This window comes from Hyperoodon ampullatus (genome assembly GCF_949752795.1).
Source record: "Hyperoodon ampullatus genome assembly, chromosome: 7".
NCBI classification, from domain to species: Eukaryota; Metazoa; Chordata; class Mammalia; order Artiodactyla; family Ziphiidae; genus Hyperoodon; species Hyperoodon ampullatus.
Genome location: NC_136920.1, coordinates 77,878,133 through 77,902,313, shown reverse-complemented (window position 1 = coordinate 77,902,313; position 24,181 = coordinate 77,878,133). Strand labels below are relative to the sequence as shown.

Here is a 24,181-nt window from a genome sequence, read left to right as displayed (position 1 = left end):
ACCATTCCATTACACACATTATTGATGGGGTATATTCTTTTATTTATTTATTTATTTATTTATTTGTGACTGTGTTGTGTCTTCGTTGCTGTGCGCAGGCTTTCTCTAGTTGCAGCGACTGGGGGATACTCTTTGTTGCGGTGTGCAGGCTTCTTATTGCAGTGGCTTCTCTTGTTGCAGAGCACGGGCTCTAGGCACGCAAGCTTCAGTAGTTGTGGCTTGCAGGCTCGGTAGTTGTGGCTCACGGGCTCTACAGCTCAGGCTCCATCGTTGTGGCACACGGTCTCAGTTGCTCCACGGCATGTGGGATCTTCCCGGACCAGGGCTCAAACCCGTGTCCCCTGCATTGGCAGGTGGCTTCCTAACCACTGTGCCATCAGGGAAGCCCCTGGAGTATATTGGTTTTTCTTTTTTTTTTTTTTTGCGGTATGCTGGCCTCTCGCTGTTGTGGCCTCTCCCCGTTGCAGGGCACAGGCTCCGGACATTCAGGATCAGTGGCCATGGCTCACGGGCCTAGCCGCTACGTGGCATTTGGGATCTTCCCGGACCAGGGCACGAACCCGTGTCCCCTGCATCGGCAGGCAGACTCTCAACCACTGCACCACCAGGGAAGCCCTGGAGTATATTCTTGACAGAAGGAAATTTCCGTTTTGCCTAAGCATTGAAGAAAACTGAATCTTTGACTTATCTTTCACATGCCTGATGATTGAAATAATTTTCCACAGAATAACTTCTGGTTTTATACTTTTCAGTTCTTTTTTTCTTCTTCAAATGCACATGCTTTGAGAGCTGTGAAGTGCAAGACATGGCTATATTGTAAGGTGGTTTTTGTCCTTACGCTTCTGTGTCTTGTGCTAGTTAAGTCAGTAGAGTAGTCAGTAAGAGTACTGGAAGTTATTCCTGTAATGGGATACTATATAGTCAATTACATATGGTGGTGTCTGAAAATCACATAATAGCCTCACTTAAAACATCTCCTTAGCCAGATTTCAAAAAAGCCTGTGACCAATCCAAATATGATCCAACATAGCGGACTATGATAGAAGGAAAATTGGCAAAGAAATAGCCACTGGTCTTACCTGATGGAAGTTAAAATATCTCACTTTTGACCATTTTGCAAAAACCTATAATTACATGAACTAATTTCTAGGGTTCTTCGTAGGACCTAAAAAGGAACCCATAGAGTTGTGGAACAACAATAGAAGCTACTGTGATGAGAAGCCCCGGCACCACAACAAAGAGTAGCCCCCGCTCACCTCAACTAGAGAAAGCCTGCACGCAGCACTGAAGACCCAATGCAGCCAAAATAAAAATAAATAAATAAAAATAAATAAATTTATCTTTTAAAAAGTAATACTCAGGTTTGAGTCATGAGAAATTTGATGAGGAGAAATTAGCTAATGTTTTCAGAACTTTTAAAATATCCAACTCAGTCTCTAAGATTTTAGCATCATATACAACATCGGTTACTTATTAGTGGTTTGGGAAGGCCAATTTAAAATTTTCTCATCTTACTGTATGGAAATTCATGGCCCTAATGTTTTCCACGTTGACTATATGAATGATGAAGAAAAGTCAATCATGTATTTCATTTCCAACTGGACAGAAAACAATATTTTAAAAAGTGTTTGGACTACTGACTTTTGATTTCTTCTAAGGCAAATGGATAGGTAATTTTTATTCCCTGATTAGGAGAAAAATGGTGGAAGAGGGCAGGGTTAAGAATTAAGATTTCAAGAGCATGAGAGGTAGATGGCCAACCAGAGTTCCTAAGGTTCGGTGCCTGTAACTGTTGCCGCCGCTTAAGCCTGCCAAAGCAGTGGTACGGCTGCTGCACTCGTGTTTGCTACCTCTAGAAACATTCTTGCCAGTAGTGGCGGCAGCGGGACTCAATTACTCCCTTTTTTCACTCTCTCCAGAAGCTCCAGATGGCGTCTTCCGTGGGCAACGTGGCTGACAGCACAGAACCAACGAAACGTGTGCTTTCCTTCCAAGGGTTAGCTGAGTTGGCACATCGAGAATATCAGGCAGGAGATTTTGAGACAGCTGAGAGACACTGCATGCAGCTCTGGAGACAAGAGCCAGGCAATACTGGTGTACTTTTATTACTTTCATCTCTACACTTCCAGTGTCGAAGGCTGGACAGATCTGCCCACTTTAGTACTCTGGCAATTAAACAGAACCCTCTTCTGGCAGAAGCCTATTCGAATTTGGGGAATGTGTACAAGGAAAGAGGGCAGTTGCAGGAAGCAACTGAGCATTACCGGCATGCATTGCGTCTCAAACCAGATTTCATCGATGGTTATATTAACCTGGCAGCCGCATTGGTAGCAGCAGGCAACATGGAAGGGGCAGTACAAGCTTACGTCTGTGCTCTTCAGTACAATCCTTATTTGTACTGTGTTCGCAGTGACCTGGGGAACCTGCTCAAAGCCCTGGGTGGCATAGAAGAAGCCAAGGCATGTTATTTGAAAGCAATTGAGACGCAACCGAACTTTGCAGTAGCTTGGAGCAATCTTGGCTGTGTTTTCAATGCACAAGGGGAGATTTGGCTTGCAATTCATCACTTTGAAAAGGCTGTCACCCTTGACCCCAATTTTCTGGATGCTTATATCAATTTAGGAAATGTCTTCAATGAGGCACGGATTTTTGACAGAGCTGTGGCAGCTTACCTTCGTGCCCTAAGCTTGAGTCCAAACCATGCAGTGGTATATGGCAACCTGGCTTGTGTATACTATGAGCAAGGCCTGATGGATCTGGCAATAGACACCTACAGGCGAGCTATTGAATTGCAACCACATTTCCCTGATGCTTACTGCAACCTAGGAAACGCTCTCAAAGAGAAGGGCAGTGTTGCTGAAGCAGAAGATTGTTATCATACAGCTCTCCGGCTGTGTCCCACCCATGCAGACTCTCTGAATAACCTAGCCAATATCAAAGGAGAACAGGGAAACAGTGAAGAGGCAGTTCGCTTGTATCGTAAAGCATTAGAGCTCTGCCCAGACTTTGCTGATGCCCATTCAAATTTAGCAAGTGTATTGAAGCAGCAGGGAAAACTGCACGAAGCTCTGATGCATTATAAGGAGGCTATTCGAATCAGTCCTACCTTTGCTGATGCCTACTGCAATATGGGAAACACCCTACAGGAGATGCAGGATGTTCAGGGAGCCTTGCAGTGTTATACTCGTGCCGTTCAGATCAGCCCTGCATTTGCGGATGCCCACAGCAATCTGGCTTCCATTCACCACGATTCAGGGAATATTCCAGAAGCAATTGCTTCTTATCGCACTGTTCTGAAGCTTCAACCTGACTTTCCTGACGCTTATTGTAATTTGGCTCATTGCCTGCAGGTTGTCTGTGATTGGACAGACTATGATGAGCGAATGAAGAAGTTGGTCAGCATTGTGGCTGACCAGTTGGAGAAGAATAGGTTGCCTTCTGTGCAGCCTCATCATAGTATGCTCTACCCTCTTTCTCATGGCTTCAGGAAGGCTATTGCTGAGAGGCATGGGAACCTCTGCTTGGCTAATATAAGTGTCCTTCATAAACCACCGTATGAACATCCAAAAGACTTGAAGCTCAGTGATGGTCGACTGCGTGTAGGATACGTGAGTTCTGACTTTGGGAATCATCCTACTTCTCATCTTATGCAGTCTATTCCAGGCATGCACAATCCTGATAAATTTGAGATATTCTGTTATGCCCTGAGCCCACATGATGGCACAAACTTCCGAGCGAAGGTGATGGCAGAAGCCAATCATTTCATTGATCTTTCTCAGATTCCATGCAATGGGAAAGCAGCTGATCGCATCCATCAAGATGGTATACACATCCTTGTAAATCTGAATGGTTATACCAGGGGTGCTCGAAATGAACTCTTTGCTCTCAGGCCAGCTCCTATTCAGGCAATGTGGCTGGGGTACCCTGGGACTAGTGGCGCGCTTTGCATGGATTATATCATCACTGATCAGGAAACTTCACCTGCTGAAGTTGCTGAGCAGTATTCTGAGAAACTGGCTTATATGCCCCATACTTTCTTTATTGGTGATCATGCTAATATGTTCCCTCACCTGAAGAAAAAAGCCGTCATCGATTTTAAGTCCAATGGGCACATTTATGACAATCGGATTGTGCTGAATGGAATCGACCTCCAGGCATTTCTTGATAGTCTGTCAGATGTGCAAATAGTCAAGATGAAATGTCCTGATGGAGAAGACAACGCAGACAGCAGTAATACAACTCTTAATATGCCTGTCATTCCTATGAATACTGTTGCAGAAGCAGTTATTGAAATGATTAACAGAGGACAAATTCAGATTACAATTAATGGATTCAGCATTAGCAATGGGCTGGCAACTACCCTGATCAACAATAAGGCTGCCACTGGAGAGGAGGTTCCCCGTACCATTATTGTAACCACACGTTCTCAGTACGGGTTACCGGAAGATGCCATTGTGTACTGTAACTTTAATCAGTTATACAAACTTGACCCATCTACTTTGCAGATGTGGGCAAATATTCTGAAGCGTGTTCCCAATAGTGTACTGTGGCTGTTGCGTTTTCCAGCAGCAGGAGAAGCTAATATTCAACAGTACGCACAAAATATGGGCCTTCCCCCGAACCGTATCATTTTTTCCCCTGTTGCTCCTAAAGAGGAACATGTTCGGAGAGGCCAGCTGGCTGATGTCTGCTTGGACACTCTGCTCTGTAATGGACACACCACAGGGATGGACGTCCTTTGGGCAGGGACCCCCATGGTGACTATGCCAGGAGAGACTCTTGCTTCCCGAGTTGCAGCTTCCCAGCTCACTTGTTTAGGCTGTCTCGAGCTGATTGCTAAAAATAGACAAGAATATGAAGAGATAGCTGTGAAACTGGGAACTGATGTAGAACACCTGAAGAAAATTCGTGGCAAAGTCTGGAAGCAGAGAACATCTAGCCCTCTGTTCAACACCAAACAATACACGATGGAACTAGAGCGGCTCTATCTACAGATGTGGGAGCATTATGCAGCTGGCAACAAACCTGATCACATGATTAAGCCTGTTGAAGTCACTGAGTCGGCCTAAATAATGACTGTGTGCCCAGGAGAATTACCCCTGTAGCTGAGCCTCAACCTTCTGGGGGAAAGGGAACTACTTTTTCAATATCATGCTGCAGATGGGTGACAGACAATGATAAGAAATAGCACAGCCAGACTTGCTTCCTGCATGATCATGACAGGGAGAGACACAAGAGATGGGAAACTGCTGTTCCACAAGGAGATTCTATCGAATTTTGCCGCAGCCAGGTGTCTGGAAGGTCTGGAAGGTAAGTCTGGAAGGTCTGATCTCCCTTGGTCTTCCAGGGGATGGATGGTTAGTGTGGAAGGGAGATAGAGATTGCCCAGCCGTTTTGTGATTATCATGGATGGATTGAGTCTTCTGAATTAATTTTTTTCTTTCTATTTTGGGTATTGGAGCTTTTAAAAATGTTTGGTTTCAGGTATTTTTATTCATGTGAAGTGTATATGATTCTCTTGAGATAAGGTGTTAAGCTGAAATATTCCTTGTTTTAGTTTCTGAACTCTACAGATAAATGGGGACTTTGCTGGTGTAGTCTTTTTCTAGGTTTTATAAACCGCTTGAGCCTGTATCAGTCATTCTAGTGTCTGACATAACGTTTGGAACTCTCAGTGCTTTGTTGGTTTGTAGATGATGGCTTCAATTCTTTTTCTGGTCCGTTTCCTTCTTCCCTTCCCCCCACTTTAAAAATTCTCCTGTAACTTGGCTAACAAAAAACCAAGTCTGATTCAAAACCTCCCAGAGTGTTTCTCTTAAACACATCATCTGGTGCCAAATGAAGATTCTTAGGAGTGCTTATTAATTATGAAGGGCACAGTTGTGGTACTGTCACTGATGATAATAATAATGGATTTTTGGCCTAGAGTTTTGTCCTATTTCACCAGTGTTTTACTGTTGACTGCCCCTCTATGCTGCTTCCAAAAGTGATAGTGTGTGATAAGATGTTTACTTTCATTTCTAAAGTTTGTTTTGTTTTAGGTGAGTCCTGTTCTTCCTTTTTCTTTCAGCAGAAATGAAATTCCAGGTAAGTATAAGTATTCAAATATTTGATCAGTAATTCACAGTTATCTCCAGTACATTAAATAACTTTCATGAAAAAACATGTTATAGGTAAAAAGCTCTGAAGGACCAGCTATGTATATGATAATTATGTTTCAGGCCTTCTAGGCTATTATATATAATAACTTGTCTTCTGGTCGTGGTCTTGAAGTCTTTATGGATTCAGCCTCAGTAGTAGCGAACTGCACTGCTACTTGGTTTGGAGTACAAATTAGACTTTAACCCTCCTGGAGGTTGAGTTTTTGGTATTAAAAACCATAGGAATGAAATTATTGTATTTCAACAAAGGATCGAGGGCTTGAGGCTTAAACAAGCCAACATATGTGTGGGAAGCAGTGAGCCTTGAGAGCACCTTCGGACATGCCAGGCATGCCGCTGCTGCTCGAAGGGACTGCTGCTCGAAGGGAACTACTTGTTCCCCTCCTTGTTCCATTCCATGTGAGATAAATCACCAGGGCCCAGAAATCAGAAAGAAAGTAAAATGAGACAAGCAAAGCTGTCTCCCCCCTGCACATGCAGGTTATTTTGGATGATTCTGGGTTTATGGGTTTTCTCCCAGGGAAGTTAACCTTGAGCCGAGACAGTCATTAGATAATGTAAACCACCGTCTGGCAACCTTCCCTTTTCTATTCTATATAATCTGCACCTGTAGCATAATAAAACTTACCTTGCAACCATCAGTTGTCTTGGTCCTTCTGACCCCATTCGTTGGTGCTACTTCAGTTCCTTACCCCATCCCTTCTGACCCTGGGCGGTGAAATCCTCTTTCTCCGGCTGGTCCATGGCAAGTGGCGCCCGAACAGGGACCTGAAGCGTGAAGGCAATTAAAAGGAAAAGAAAGTGCAGGTAAGAGAACCCTTATGCAAAATATGTGTGGCCACGAGTAAAAGTGAAACTAATAGAGGCCTAAGGCAACAGTCAGAAGTAAAAGAAGATGGGGCAAAAGGGCTCAAAGGAGCGTGAATTATTTGCTCAGGTTTTACTTTCCATGCTTATAGCTCGGGGTAATAAAGTTTCTACCTCACAGTTGACTGAATTTTGGCAGCATATCCATGATGTATCTCCCTGGTTTCCTGATGGCGGCTCTGTGACATAGAAATCTGGCAGAAAGTTGGAGAAGATTTAGAAAATTATTATGAGTCTCGAGGGCCTACTCATACTGCTGTTGTTACATTTAGTTTGTGGAATCTGATAAAAATATGTTTAGGTTCTTCTCATGATAGTGTTGATTTGAATGTAAAGTCAGAAAAACATAAGCCTCTGACAGAAGAAAAGACTGTATTATCGGCTACTGTGTCGCCACTTCCTAAACCAAAAGAGGTAAATAATTTAAATATTTCAGATGAAGAGGAACATTTTGACTTAACCTATGAGGCTTTTAAACATAAAAGAGAGAGAGAAAAAAAACATAAAAGAGAGAATCATCCTGAGGATGATTTTCTAATGGCTATGATAGATAAGTCAGTGAAAAAGCTGCAAATTAGTAAGGACTGTCTTCCTCAAAAATCTACATCTGTAAAAATGCTCAGTCTCTTGCAACGTGCTGTATAAGCAGCAATAAAACGAGGAGAGGATCCTATTTTCTGTTGTCCTGTCATAGAAAGACCTGATCCTAATCATCCTCAACAGGCTATTAGGGAGCATCAGGCTCTTCCTTTTAAAGTTTTGAAAGATTTAAAATCTGCTTGTGCTCAATATGAGCCCACTGCTCCTTTTACTACTGCTATGGTTGACACTATTGCAGGAGAAGCTCTTTCCCCCGCTGATTGGAAGTCTATTGCACGAGCTTGTTTAAATGGTGGAGATTATTTAATATGGAAGTTTGATTTTTATGAACGGGCTGCTGAACAAGCAGAAAAGAATGCTACCCATGATATTCCAGTGGGTTATCATATGCTGATTGGGGAAGGACCATATATTTCTTTACAAGATCAATTAACTTATACCTTTGTTGCTTATCCTCAAATAAATCATTTGGCATTACAAGCCTGGAGGAAATTACCTTCTACACACAAAACTGAGGATCTTTCAAAAATGAGACAGGGACCTGATGAACCATATGCTGATTTTGTAGATAGATTGTTACAGGCGGTGGGGAGACTCATTGTGGATGGACTCACTGGTACAATTGTAGTTAAGCAACTTGCTTTTGAAAACGCTAATAATGCATGTCAGGCTGTGATTCGACCTTGGAGAAAACGGGGAACACTGGAGGATTATATTCGCCTTTGTGCAGACATTGAGCCTGCTTATATACAGGGTGCTGCTATGGCTGCAGCATTAACAAAAGTGGGGTTTAAAAACAATCAAAAGAGAACAAAGACTAGTTTTCAATGCGGAAAGGCAGGTCATTTTGCTGGAGAATGTGGATCTTTTCATTGTAACCCTGCTCCTTCCTTCCCTACTCAAAAACCTCCAGATGGTCCGAAAATCCCTGGTTTATGCCCTAAATGCAATAGGGGAAAACGTTGGGCACGAGATTGTCGCTCAGTGGCCCACAGGACTGGGACACCACTGTCGGGAAACTCCTCCCGGGGCCTTCCCCGGCCCCAACAAATAATAGGGGCAACGTCTGTGTATCCTCCTCAAACTATCAATCAGACATTAACCAAAAACAAAAACATGCAATATCTTCGCTCTCCAGAGCAACAGCAGGAAGCACAGGACTGGACCTCAGTACCTCCGCCCGATATGTATTAACTCCTGCAATGGGTCCTCAGGCCCTCTCTATGGGCATCTATGGACCTTTACCCAAGGGTTTGATTGGACTATTATTGGGAAGAAGTAGTGTCGCCGTGAAGGGTTTAACTATTATGCCAGGACTCATAGACTCTGAGTACGAAGGAGAAATAAAAATCATGGCACAAACTATTAAAAATATAATAACGATTTCTCCTGGTGATAAAATTGCACAATTGCTACTTTTGCCCTTTGTACCTCATGGACAAATTTTACAACATCAAAAGAGAGAAACAAAGGCTTTTGGATCCTCTAGTGCTGCCTACTGGATTCAGAAGATAGGGAAAGAACGTCAGAAATGCAATGAACCATTAATGGAAAGGTTTTTTCAGGTTTGTTAGACACTGGAGCTGATGTCTCTGTTATGACGCAGGTGCACTGGCCTAAACATTGGCCCGTTAGTCCTATTATTACAAAACTTCAAGGAATAGGACAGAGTTCTTCTCCTATGCAAAGTAGTCAGTTATTATTATGGCAAGCTAGTGAGGGCCATTCAGGATACTTCCAGCCTTATGTTTTGCCTGGGCTGCCTTTAAACCTCTTGGGCCAAGATATATTACAAGAAATGGGGGGCTTCCCTGGTGGCGCAGTGGTTGAGAGTCCGCCTGCCGATGCAGGGGACACGGGTTCATGCCCCGATCCGGGAAGATCCCACATGCCACGGAGCGGCTGGGCCCGTGAGCCATGGCCGCTGAGCCTGCCGTCCGGAGCCTGTGCTCCGCAACGGGAGAGGCCACAACAGTGAGAGGCCCACGTACTGAAAAAAAAAAAAAAGAAATGGGAGTATTACTTTATAGTCCAAATTCTCAAGTCTCTAATATGGTGTTGGATCAAGGATTTCTTCCCACAAAAGGGCTGGGAACAAATCAAAAAGGAACTGTCTATCCTATTGATGTGAAAATAAAAAGTGATAGACAAGGTTTGGGTTTTTCTTAGGGGCCTTGGATTCTCCTCCACTCACTGCTGATCCAATTACTTGGCTGAGTGATGACCCTGTATGGGTGGACCAATGGCCCCTCACAAAGGAGAAATTAGAAGCTGCAGAACAATTAGTACTGGAACAATTAGGGCATTTAGAAATTTCCAATAGTCCTTGGAATACTCCTATTTTTATTATCAAGAAAAAGTCTGGAAAATAGAGGTTATTACAGGGTCTAAGAGCTGTTAATAAAACTATGCTAATAATGGGAGCTCTTCAACTAGGCCTACCCTCTCCAACAGCCATACCACACAATTATTATCTTTTAGTTATAGATTTAAAGATTTGTTTTTTCACTATTCCTTTGTTTCCTGAAGATAGAAAACATTTTGCTTTTAGCTTGCCTTCCTTAAATTTTAAGGAACCCATGAGGAGATTTCAATGGAAAGTATTGCCTCAGGGCATGGCAAATAGTCCTACATTATGCCAAATATATGTGGCTCAGGCCTTAACTCCTGTGAGAAAAAGGTTTCAAGCGTTATATCTCATACATTATATGGATGATATACTTTTAGCCACTGATAATATTTCTTGATTAGAGACTGCTTCTCAATTTTTACAACAATCCTTACAATCATTTGGCTTGGTCATTGCCTCAGAAAAAATTCAAAGCCAATCTCCATTTTTCTATTTGGGAAAATATATTGATAACTCTACCATTAGGCCTCAAAAACTGCAAATTCGAGTTGATAATTTAAAAACATTAAATGATTTTCAAAAATTACTTGGAGATATTAATTGGCTAAGGCCTTCCTTAGAACTTACTACTGCTCAGTTAGAGCCTTTATTTGATATTCTTAAAGGTGACTCAGATCCTTCTACTTCTCGATCTATGACTCCAGAGGATTTCAAGCTTTCCAAATAGTTAATAGAGCTATCAGCTATTCACAATTAACTCGAATACATACTCACCTGCCAATGTCTTTAGTTGTTTGTCCAACACCTCATGTGCCTACTGCCATCTTATGGCAAACTGTTGGAATTACTGAATGGATTCATATGAAAACTCCATCCTCTAAAGTTATTAACCCTTATTATGAACTTATTATTAAGTTAATAATGCAAGGTAGAACTAGATGCTTACAACTTATAGGTATAGAACCTTCTCAAATTATTATCCCTTATTCAGTTAGTCAACAAAATTGGCTTTTTCAACATAGTAATGAATGGGGTCTTGTTCTTGCAGGATTTTCAGGTACCTTGGAATGCCATTCGCCTGCTGATAAATTGATCCAATTCAGCAAACTTAACTCTTATATCTTTCCTTCTATAATTAGGCAACAGCCTATTCCTCATGTACCTTTGGTTTTTACAGACGGTTCTTCTTCAGGAGTGGCTACTGTAATCATTGACGACGGAACAAAACTCATTAAACAAACTTCCTTGACTTCAGCTCCACGTGTTGAACTGTATGCTGTCATTATGGCTTTTAAACATTTGCCTTCTATATCTTTTAATTTGTTTTCTGATAGTAAATATCTTATTAGCTTATTATTTCTTCTGGAGACTGCGACCAGAGGATATACTAATGACCCTGAATTATCATCGTCTTTTCGTTTGCTTCAACAGCTTATTCGTTCCCACGATGGTCCTGTTGCAGCTCTGCATATCCGTGCTCATTCTAACTTGTCTGGTCCATTGTCTAAAATGAAAGCGACTGCAGATGTTTCAACTCGATCTAAACGTGATCTTTATCCTGTGCATTTTCCTCCCAAAAATAAAGTTAAAGTTACTCTTCCTCCTCAATCTCTTTTCCCTAAAGCAGGACATATCCCAATTTACCGTCCTCCTCCTTTCCGTTCGTCATGCTGTCAAGAATGGCTAAGGTATTGCATTCATTATCTTCATACTGTTGATACTCATGGTCCATGTCCTGGACACCCTCATATTATGGTAAGTTATGATCAAACTGCTTCACAAGCAGCACAACAATCGCATGCTTTACACCATCAGTCGGCGGCTACATTACGCAAACAATTTTCCCTTCCTCGTGAAGCCGCCCGACAAATTGTTAAGCAGTGCCCACAGTGCTTACCTCACCTTCCTGTTCCACATTCTGGTGTTAATCCTCGTGGATTATTACCTAGTCATTTATGGCAAATGGATGTTACTCATATCCCGTCTTTTGGGAAATTACAGTTTGTTCATGTCACTATTGATACTTATTCTGGTTTCGTCTGTGCTACAGCACAGACCCGAGAAGCTACTAAACATGTTATCACTCATTTATTACACTGTTTTGCTTTCATGAACCTTCCCAAAATTATTAAAAGAGATAATGGGCCCACTTACACTAGTGTTGCTTTTGCAACATTTTGTAATTCATTACAAATTACCAATATTACAGGCATTCCATATAACCCTCAAGGACAAGGTATTATACAACGTGCAAATAGATCTTTAAAGCTAACTATTGAAAAACTAAAAATGGGGGAATTATATAGAACAACACTACATAACCTTATAAATCATGCTCTGTGTATTTTAAATTTTCTCACTGTTGACAGGGGAAAGGTTGGTGGCTGAGCCAAGATTGGCCTTTCAATCTCTGGAGGTCCTCGGGAAAGATCCGCTAACCAGCACTTGGCGTGGTCCTGATCCTGTGTTGATTTGGGGACGTGGTCACGTGTGTGTATTTCCCAGATCAGCTCCTGGACCTCTCTGGCTTCCTGAGCGCTTGCTTAGTCAAGCAAATAGATGGCTCGCCACAGCTCACAACTAGTTCAGAAGATGAAGAAGCTCTGCATCTCTCCCGAAAATTTGACAGTGTTGATTCAGAAAAAGAAGAAGAGGAGACCACTTGCCAGGACGACTCAAAGGAGTGATGTTCCAACTTGGGGACAAATTAAACAATTGGTTTCACGAGCTCAAGAGTTAGTGAAAAAACAGAATGATCCTGTTACACCTGTGAATTTATTTTTGGCTATGTTGGCAACCATTAACCTCTGTTAATGCAGCAACTTACTGGGCCTATGTACCTGATCCTCCACTATTAAAACCCATATCTTTTTTTTTTTTTTTTCTGTTTCCTCACTTTTTTTTTTTTTTGCTTTATAACAAATTTAATCAGTTATACATATACATATGTTCCCATATCCCCTCCCTTTTGCGTCTCCCTCCCACCCTCCCTATCCCACCCCTCCAGGGGTCACAAAGCACCGAGCTGATCTCCCTGTGCTATGCGGCTGCTTCCCACTAGCTATCTACCTTACGTTTGGTAGTGTATATATGTCCATGCCGCTCTTTCACTTTGTCACAGCTTACCCTTCCCCCTCCCCATATCCTCAAGTCCATTCTCTAGTAGGTCTGCGTCTTTATTCCTGTCTTACCCCTACGTTCTTCATGACATTTTTTTTTCTTAAATTCCATATATATGTGTCAGCATACAGTATTTGTCTTTCTCTTTCTGACTTACTTCACTCTGTATGACAGGCTCTAGGTCCATCCACCTCATTACAAATAGCTCAATTTCGTTTCTTTTTATGGCTGAGTAATATTCCATTGTATATATGTGCCACATCTTCTTTACCCATTCATCCGATGATGGACACTTAGGTTGTTTCCATCTCCGGGCTATTGTATATAGGGCTGCTATGAACATTTTGGTACATGTCTCTTTTTGAATTACGGTTTTCTCAAGGTATATGCCCAGTAGTGGAATTGCTGGGTCATATGGTAGTTCTATTTGTAGTTTTTTAAGGAACCTCCATACCGTTCTCCATAGTGGCTGTACCAATTCACATTCCCACCAGCAGTGCAAGAGTGTTCCCTTTTTTCCACACCGTCTCCAGCATTTATTGTTTCTAGATTTTTTGATGATGGCCATTCTGACTGGTGTGAGATGATATCTCATTTTAGTTTTGATTTGCATTTCTCTAATGAGTAAAGATGTTGAGCATCCTTTCATGTGTTTGTTGGCAGTCTGTATATCTTCTGTGGAGAAATGTCTATTTAGGTCTTCTGCTCGTTTTTGGATTGGGTTGTTTGTTTTTTTTTTATTGAGCTGCATGAGCTGCTTATAAATTTTGGAGATTAATCCTTTGTCAGTTGCTTCATTTGCAAATATTTTCTCCCATTCTGAGGGTTGTCTTTTGGTCTTGTTTATGGTTTCCTTTGCTGTGCAAAAGCTTTTACGTTTCATTAGGTCCCATGTGTTTATTTTTGTCTTTATTTCCATTTCTGTAGGAGGTGGGTCCAAAAGGATCTTGCTGTGATTTATGTCATAGAGTGTTCTGCCTGTGTTTTCCTCTAGGAGTTTGATAGTGTCTGACCTTACATTTAGGTCTTTAATCCATTTTGAGCTTATTTTTGTGTATGGTGTTAGGGAGTGATCGAATCTCATACTTTTACATGTCCCTGTCCAGTTTTCCCAGCACCACTTATTGAAGAGACTGTCCTTTCTCCACTGTACATTCCTCCCTCCTTTATCAAAGATAAGGTGACCATATGTGCGTGGGTTTATCTCTGGGCTTTCTATCCTGTTCCATTGATCTATCTTTCTGTTTTTGTGCCAGTACCATACTGTCTTGATTACTGTAGCTTTGTAGTATAGTCTGAAGTCAGGGAGCCTGATTCCTCCAGCTCCAGTTTTCGTTCTCAAGATTGCTTTGGCTATTCGGGGTCTTTTGTGTTTCCATACAAATTGTGAAATTTTTTGTTCTAGTTCTGTGAAAAATGCCAGTGGTAGTTTGATAGGGATTGCATTGAATCTGTAGATTGCTTTGGGTAGTAGAGTCATTTTCACAATGTTGATTCTTCCAATCCAAGAACATGGTACATCTCTCCATCTATTTGTATCATCTTTAATTTCTTTCATCAGTGTCTTATAATTTTCTGCATACAGGTCTTTTGTCTCCTTAGGTAGGTTTATTCCTAGATATTTTATTCTTTTTGTTGCAATGGTAAATGGGAGTGTTTTCTTGATTTCACTTTCAGAGTTTTCATCATTAGTATATAGGAATGCCAGAGATTTCTGTGCATTAATTTTGTATCCTGCTACTTTACCAAATTCATTGATTAGCTCTAGTAGTTTTCTGGTAGCATCTTTAGGATTCTCTATGTATAGTATCATGTCATCTGCAAACAGTGACAGCTTTACTTCTTCTTTTCCGATTTGGATTCCTTTTATTTCCTTTTCTTCTCTGATTGCTGTGGCTAAAACTTCCAAAACTATGTTGAATAAGAGTGGTGAGAGTGGGCAACCTTGTCTTGTTCCTGATCTTAGTGGAAATGGTTTCAGTTTTTCACCATTGAGGATGATGCTGGCTGTGGGTTTGTCATATATGGCCTTTATTATGTTGAGGAAAGTTCCCTCTATGCCTACTTTCTGCAGGGTTTTTATCATAAGTGGGTGTTGAATTTTGTCGAAAGCTTTCTCTGCATCTATTGAGATGATCATATGGTTTTTCTCCTTCAATTTGTTAATATGGTGTATCACGTTGATTGATTTGCGTATATTGAAGAATCCTTGCATTCCTGGAATAAACCCCACTTGATCATGGTGTATGATCCTTTTAATGTGCTGTTGGATTCTGTTTGCTAGTATTTTGTTGAAGATTTTTGCATCTATGTTCATCAGTGATATTGGCCTGTAGTTTTCTTTCTTTGTGACATCCTTGTCTGGTTTTGGTATCAAGGTGATGGTGGCCTCGTAGAATGAGTAAAACCCATATCTTGGTCTGAAGCAGAGTTTCCTGTATTTTACAATGCTACTGTTTATGGGCCTCTTATTGGGAATATAAAACAAATCAATATGTCTGTAAATTATACTAACTGGTTTAGTACCTATCCTGTCCGTCTTAGCCCATTGAATCTGGAAACTGGATGTGTAAAGGCTATTAGTTATGAGCATACAGATGTTTATGAGGGAACGGATCAATCAATTAGTTTGTCAGGCTCTCCAGGCATCCTTCGTTTTACAGGAACCAACATTACTCTTACATGACCGGCTACCAGCCGACGAGAGGATCTTAAGGATACCATCATTTGCTATATAAATGGGCAACCTATTAATATTAGAGGTCGAATCTCATACGCCTCACCACTTAGGGATTCCGCTATTACTATAGCCAAGGTTACAGGTGAAGATTCAGGAAATTATTTGTGTATGAAGCGTTTACTTGGAGGACAAGGGATACTTATGGCTGGACATATGGTTACTATACTTAAGAGAAAGTCAAAAAATCAATTTCCTCCTTTTATGACCATTAACTTTCCTGGATCCAATTTTGAATGTTGCAATGCATCTTGGAATAATAACCAAATATGGTGTAGTATAGATTATACCAAGGGGTAAATTCTTATCTCTTCTATTCCCGTCATAGATAGGTTTATCGCATTTCAAAAGAACTGGGATATATGGAAACTAGCTCTAACTTATTCCAATACACCTGTTATAACTTGTGTTGCTCCTCCATATACACTTTTGATTGGTTCTATTAACATTGGTAATTCTTCCAAAGGAGGATATAATATTAGCTGTGTTCATTGTATTTTTACAGTTGTATGTTCCCTTCTGCAGGAACACAATCTGTGCTTATACTAAAGTAACCCATATATGTTATGGTGCCTGTACATCTGAGAGAAACTTGGTATGAAGATACTGGAGTACAGGCATGGGTGGAACTTCTCTAAAGCCTTGCAGAGAAGGAGACGCTTTATTGGGTGGCTAATAGTAAGTTGACTTGCCTTGGCTGCTCTGTCTGCTACCGCGGCTACTGCCCGTCTTGCTCTTTCACAGAGTATTAACCATGCTCACTTTGCTAATCAATTATCTCAAAATACCAGTCTTGCTTTATCTTTACAAAGTCGCATAGATTTACAGATGAATAACAAGTTAGATGAATTTAAAAACGCAATTTGGGGGATTGGAGATCAGATGGCAGCATTAAAATTGAGGATGCGTTTAGCTTGTCATGAAAAGTATACATGGATTTGTGTTACTCCTTACAAGTACAATGACTGTATTTGGGAATGGGAAAAAGTAAAAATGCATCTGCTGAGTGTTTGGTCAGATAATAATATTAGTCTTGATCTTAAGAAATTAAATGCTGAAATTCAGGATATGCAAAATGCACATCTTGATGATATTTCACAAGAAGATGTAATTAAAACTTTACTGGACCATTTAAAGTGGTTAAACCCTCAGTCGTGGATTACTGGAGGGTTGTCAGGATTTATTACCCTGGCCATAATTTGCCTATTATTGATAATAATCTTCTCATGTCTGTTTCGTATCCTCATGCAACAATATACTACTCTCGGCACTACGCTTCATGGAATTATTTTGCAGCAAATATTAAAAAATAAAAAAGGGGGAACTGAGGGAAACAGTCAGGCTTGAGATCAGGCTACGGACATGACAGGCGTGCCACCGCTGCTCGAAGGGACTGTCCCTACTTTTTCCCCTCCTTGTTCCATTCCATGGGAGATAAATCAGCAGGGCCCAGAAATCAGAAAGAATGTAAAATGAGACAAGCAAAGCTGTCTGCCCCCTGCACATGCAGGTTATTTTGGATGATTCTGGGCTTATGGGTTTTCTCCCAGGGAAGTTAACCTTGAGCCGAGACAGTCTATAGATAATGTAAACCACCATCTGGCAACCTTCCCTTTTCTAGTCTATATAATCTGCAACCGTAGCATAATAAAACTTACCTTGCAACCATCAGTTGTCTTGGTCCTTCTGACCCCATTCGTCGGTGCTACTTCAGTTCCTTACCCCGTCCCTTCTGACCCTGGGCGGTGAAATCCTCTTTCTCCGGCTGGTCCACGGCACATATGAATATATGTTTTTGTCTTGCTGTACTGCACATATGCTGTCTAGTAACAGATATTTTGTCTGCTAGTAGTGTTGTAGATTATGTCTTTCCAAAGCGCTGAGGCAGTGCACCTATTCTGTAGTTGCAGCTGATGCCTGAATGTATCCTAGCTGACAAATTATTGATTAATAAGAACTTGAATTTCTAAAGATTAGTACTGTTAACCAAAATCTGAGCAAGGAGTCTCAAATGTAATTCTTAGCCAGAATTACATGTTAATGAACCATTTAACAGTGTAAATCAAGGAACATCAGTGTAGGGATTTCTTTTCATTTATTTTTTACCTGTTTGAAATATCAGTTAAAGGTTGGCAGCTTGGTTGCAGACGAACGGTCGTTTGAAGTTCACCAAACTACTTAATGTGGAATAGGATAACAGACTTCCAACGCCCTCAAGGCTGTGACCTTGCAGCCATTTTACACAGCACATCATCATCCTATAGGGATGAACCTTTCCCTGGCCCGAAAAGTAGCCGCTCTGTTGAAGCTTTGCTTATTGGAACAGGCTTTTGTTTCCAGGTTACATGTCTGTGGAAGACTTAATTCTGAATAGAGATATAGATATTACTGGAAACTAATGTTTTTCTATTATACTCTGCTTTATCAAAAAAGTAAAACATTTAAATTGTGCTACAAAAATTCAGATGTTGTCTTGCAATCTTTAAACAATAAATGAATGATTTGCCCTTAAAAAAAAGAATTAAGCAGTTAAGCTGTTGGTCCCACATCAGACAAATCATCCTTATACCTCCTGTCAATATTGTTAACAGAGACTGTTATTTTATGAATCCTTATGATCCCGTGATTCTTTCACGTTTCAGGGCACAGCAGGTGAGAGAGTGGATTTGTTAAACTGGGTGGGTTTATCCTTCTTTTATGCGTTCATTCAATTTTATGTTCATTTACTTACTATACACATATGGCAATAGAAGCTGCTAAAGCAATCATTGCTATTCTGCAAAACAACAAGGCACAGAAGCAGATGTCTTATTTCCGAGATTTCTCCCCCCAGGATTATTGTTATTAAAGCTACTTTGCCGCAATTTCCTGGAGAGGACAAGGGGCTACTCGCTGGAGGTTTTTTAATGACTTGGAGAAAGGCTCAAATATGCCCCCATTATGGTAATCCACCCCAGGGGCAAACCACACAAGAATATTATGAATTTATTTTATTTTTCTATCCTTGCAAAGGTAATACTCAGCTCATTAGAATATGAAAACTATACTGTCAAATTTCAGAATTACATGGATGAAGAAAATCACCAAAGTGGCATCATATCATGTGTGTTATAGTTGTATTGACTATATTGACTATATTAACTATGTTGTGTTAACAATGTATTGTATAACTCTATATTGAAAAGGCAAAATGCTGTACCTTATTTCAGAGAAAATAATTATGTTGGCAAACCCCAAATTGTACATTGTAGACGGGTCCTAGGAAAAGAAGATTTAATTCATAGTGGACAAGAGGTTAGCTTCTGTTTTCAGCCATGTGCTATTTCAAGAATTAAACATCATGAATAATACAGGATATAAGAGGAATAGTCTAAAGACGGAAAAGCACATTTTGATTAGGAAAGAGAATTTAAGGCTTAAGTCTTTATTTTTTTTAAGGAAAACTGCCTTATTACTATGAGATAAGAAAATTGTTTCCTTCTTTTCTTCCTTGCTTTCTTCTTCTTCTTCTTTTCTTTAACCTTTTTTTTTTTTTTTTTTTTTTTTGTGGTATGCGGGCCTCTCACTGTTGTGGCCTCTCCCGTTGCGGAGCACAGGCTCCGGATGCGCAGGCTCAGCAGCCATGGCTCACGGGCCCAGCCGCTCCGCGGCATATGGGATCCTCCCAGACCGGGGCACGAACCCGTATCCCCTGCATCGGCAGGCGGACTCTCAACCACTGCGCCACCAGGGAGGCCCTCTTTAACCTTTTTTACTTTGGATATTTGGATATTTGGATATTTGACCTCTAAGCTGAGATGACTGGAAATGCCTCCTCTGGGCACTAAATGCTGACATCTCCTGATAAGAGGGAAGCTGCAAAGTAGAAGAATTGAAGGTCAGTATGTTGATATTGGTCTCCAGCACATTGATGTACATTTGTGTATTGGGGAGGGGGAGTGAAGCTTGAGAGTGGGCCAGTGGGGAGGGGTAAATATTTTGTGATGCTGTCTACCTATGGGCTTATAAAGTTTACAGCTGCATTAGGAGGACAAGCATTACCATTCGCATGAAAAGTAGGGCAGACGTCAGTTGCAAAAGCTTCTATCCATACACATAGGGAAATACATAAATGATACACCTTATTGCATTCACCCATTCACCCTCCCCTGTTCACGCTAATTGGAAATTTCTATCCATTTCAGAGAAGTAACACAACTATCAATCATTTTCCCTGGCAGGAATCTTCCAGGAGGAAGAAAATAGAACACACCTAGCAGTAGAGCTCACGCACTAGCCCATGTGTCTTAGATTTAATATCTGGTCACTAGCTGGATTGAAGCCAAGAGGTGGTTCACAAAGTTGCTGCATATTAGAATCACCTGGGGAACTCTGAGACCTCCCCGTGCCCAGGCTCCTCCCTAGACCTACTGAATCAAAATCTCTGGGGCTGGGACCCAGACACCAAAGTTTCTCTTAAAAGCTCTTTAGGGGAAGGGATATGGGAACAGATGTATATGTATAACTGATTCAGTTTGTTATAAAGCAGAAACTAATTTAAAAAAATATTTAATACTAAAAAAAAAAAAAAAAAAGCTCTTTAGGTAATTCATACGAGCAGCAAAGCTTGAGAACCAGCCCAATAGCGGGAACAAACGTATTTCACACAGATAAAGTGGGGCAATTCATATGTTAAAAGCACATGAATATATATATATATTTCTTTTTTTCTCTTTATTCTGTTTGTGTTTCAATTAGGCTTTTTTTTTTCCTTCTGCAAAAAGCGTTATTGTTTCCATTTGGTCCAAGGCTTGGGAGAGGGCTCCAGGGCGGTTACAAAGCTGCCTAGTGGCTGCAGAGCTGGGCTTCAGGCAGAAGCTCTGACGCCAGAGGGGCTCCTCAGAGGCCGCTGGACTTCAGAGACTCCTGTTTGTGCTCGAGCGTGAGCCTTTCGAAAAGATACTCGCCCAGCACAGCCTGCGGACCAGCCAGCCTGCGGAGGTTGGTCAGGTGGTTGCCCATCTTCTTGATGAGTTTCAGCTGCTCGTCCAGGAAGCGGCTCTCCAGGAAGTCACAGAGGTGGGAGTCTGCGCGGGCAGGACCCGGGGCGCGCAGATCCAATAGTGCCTGGTTCAGGTTCTTCTCCCTAAGAATGGCGGCTTGCACAGTGTCCTGGGTTTTACCCCACTCATCTTGAGAAGGCTTCCGCGCATCCTGGAAGAGGGCGCGGCCGCAGCACTTGTTTTGCATTTTCAAGAGTCGCTGGGCGCCCTCACACTTCTCTTCAGCCAGTTGGCGAAAAATGCGGCCCCCATTGTCCAGAGCCCCACTGTTGCTGTGGAAATAGAAGCTTAGAGAGAGGTAAGTGTCCACAGATGCATGTTGAACAGGCGGTGGATGGCGGCCTCCACCTCGATGGAATAATTCTGACGAACCTGGGAACTCGTGGTTGATCAGTGATAAGGAGCTAAGCTCCAAAAACGGTGTTGGCCTGTCCTGGAGGCTGAGGATAGCTGAGTGGCTGATTCCAAAGGTTGCGACAGGAAGAAATGTTGGAGGGTGGTCGGGGGCTGGAGCAAGGAGCGTCCCTGGGTCTGTTCATTCCAAACACTGTTGAAGCAAAAGACAGATCTGCAGGACTGCCGAGTGCACTGCCTCAAATAGGCTTTGATATAAATGAACAAGAAGTCCAAGCAAGGACAAAACTTACCCTTCCCCCCACCAAAATAGCTGGTGATACTAGAATCTAGATCTGGGAAGGGATTCTTCCATTACTTTAACATTCCAAGCCACTAGAGCAGTGGTTCTCAAAGTATGGTCACCTTGTAAGCAAGCAGTACCCTATGGGGCCTTCCTAGGACAGACCCATCCCCCATAGCCTCTGCTGTAGTTCCTCTCTGAAGTCCTCAGATAACAGTATCTCAGGCATATTTCTTGAGTTTTCAGATGCTAAAACCCACCACCCAATGGAAGAAATTAACTCTTTGATGATCATGAGCACACAGCCCCCAGACCTTCTGGCACCTAAGGATGGATAATGTTACCTGCCCTGTGGCCTCAACATCAGCCAGTCAGATGATTGTGCACGAGCTGATCACATTCCCTGGGACGTCCCTCCCTCAGGTGGCCTTTAAAAATGCTTTGCTGAGACCCTTTGGAGATTTCAGGGTTTTTGGAACACGGGCCACCCCTCTCCTTGCTCGATCCTGCAATAAACCTTTCTCTGCTCCAGACTGCAACCTTTCGGTTTGTTTGGCCTCACTGTGCTTCAGACACACGAACGTGCATTCGGTAACAACCTGACCAGCTTTACCAGCGTCCCCTGATAATGTGTCAGATAGTCAAGTTTTAGGGCCCTGTCCCAGCCCTATGGAATCAGCAACTCTAGTGGGGCTCAGTGATCTCTGTTATAACTGGCCCTCCAGATGATTTTTATTCACCTTAAAGTTTGAAAATATCTGCATTGGCAGCTGCCAAAGCGTCCACCAGCAGGTGAAGGGGAGAGACGCCTGGAAAAGATAGGGAGTAGCCAAGGCAAGTACAGCAGCATTTGCCGTGGTAGTAATGGAGAATGCCTTTTCTCCCCTGGTTGGCCCAGACTAGTATCTGGGGACAGTGGCAGGGTTATTTAGGATGCTTTCAATTTCAATGTAGAGTGACCTCTGTCCTGGTTTGCCAGGGACTTCCCCTGTGTGAGCACTTAAAATCTCATCCTGGCAAACCCCTTAGCCCTGGATTTGAAGAACTTAGGAAATAACATGAAATTTGGGGGAAACATGATCTAGGTTTTGGGCAAGTCACAAGTGCTAATTAAAGCTAAGCAAGTATGGACAACATCTAGCCTTCTTTACCCCTTTGCAGGAAGGTAAATCTGATTGGGTGAAAGAACTTATTGTTAAGAAATCTTTGTAGAAACATCCCCTTCTGCTTAGTCTGCTGGTTCTCACTTCTGGCTAGACAATGGCATGGTCTGAGGAGATTTAAAATGATTTTATTGGTTTAGGATGACCAACTGTTGGTGTGAGGGTTTTTAAAAAGTGCTTCAGATGATTCTAATGTGCAGCCAAATTTAGGTGCCACTGCTTAAGCTTTTGAACCACTGCTACATATTTTCACCTCATCTTCCTATGAGAATATCCAACTGTAGTTGGTTTGTTTTTTTTTCTTTTTCTTTTTTTAACTGTCTTATTATAAGATTTACTGTCTTAAATAAGATTGAATGTACAGAAAATCCTGCTAGTCCATCTGGTATAGCTGGATCCTTAGAATAATATCGTTAAGATATATACCATTTAAGTATTGTGATTGGCCTTTTTAAAATTAACATATGCATTGAATTAGTACCATCTGTTTTGAAGCTGTCATGTTGGGTAGCTCTACCTCTAATCTGCTGCCATTGCTAAATATCTGGACACCTCTTATTAGGAATTGCTTTTAAACATCTTTCGGGGTTAAAACCAAGATTGCTGTATTATTTGTACTGGGACCACAAAAACCTCACAAAGATCCCCCGCTGTACTTTCTACCCCCATCTCTAACCCTTGGCAACTTCTAATCTGTTCTCCATCTCCACAGTTTTGTTATTTTAAGAATAATATGTAAATATCATCATGAATTACTTAATCTTCGGAGATTGGCTTTTTAAAATTTTTCCCTCGGCATCATTCCCTTGAAGTTCATTTCAATTTTTGCATATATTAATAATTTGTTCCTTTTTGTTGCTCGGTAGTATTCTATCATAGATTTTATCACAATTTGTTTCAACATTCATCCATTGAAAGACATTTGGGTAGTGGCCAGTTTTTGGCTGTTATAAATAAAACTGCTATGAACATATATGTGTAAGTTTCTGTGGGAACTTAATTAAGTTTTTGTTTCTTTTGGATAAATGCTCAAGAGTACAATTACTGTGTTGTAGGGTGAATCTACTTTTAGGATTAAAAGAGACTGTCAAGCTGTTTCTCAGAGTGGCTAAACCATTTTCTTTTCCCACCAGTGATGTGATATCATTTTTCCATGTACTCACCAGCATTTGATGTTGTCACTATACTTTAATTTTAGTTATTCTCTGATATCTCATATTGGTCTTAATTTGCATTTCCCTAATGCCTAATGATGTTGAGCATCTTTTCATGTGCTTCTTTGCCATGTGTGTATTCTCTTCCATGAAATGTCTGTTCCTGTCTTCTGCCTATTTTCTAGTTGGGTTTTTTTAAGTTGTTTGGAGAGTTCTTTGATATTATAGATACAAGTCATTTGTCTCATGTGGGATTTTCAAATATGATTTCCCACTGTGTAATTTGAGTTTTCATCCACTTAAAATGATCTTCTATGAAGCATTTTTAACTCATTTTGATGAGATCCAAT

At 41.3% G+C, this 24,181-nt stretch overlaps 2 protein-coding genes and 1 pseudogene across 3 annotated transcripts in view; 1 reads left to right on the top strand and 2 right to left on the bottom strand.

Moving 5' to 3' along the window:
• Positions 1 to 24,181, bottom strand: part of LOC307055622 (BCL-6 corepressor-like) — a 792,095-nt gene that overhangs the window by 627,460 nt on the left and 140,454 nt on the right.
• On the top strand, positions 1,929 to 5,069 carry LOC307055458 (UDP-N-acetylglucosamine--peptide N-acetylglucosaminyltransferase 110 kDa subunit-like; the record flags this gene model as incomplete). The annotated part of the gene is made up of 1 exon (XM_079707691.1): positions 1,929 to 5,069. The coding sequence occupies one exon, from the start codon at positions 1,929 to 1,931 to the stop codon at positions 5,067 to 5,069; it is 3,141 nt and encodes a 1,046-aa protein (XP_079563817.1).
• Positions 20,714 to 24,181, bottom strand: part of LOC307056591 (ferritin light chain-like) — a 57,767-nt pseudogene continuing 54,299 nt past the window's right edge. Inside the window, exon 3 of the transcript in view lies at positions 20,714 to 21,249. The product of the transcript in view is annotated as a ferritin light chain-like (transcript). The remainder of the gene's footprint in view (positions 21,250 to 24,181) is intronic.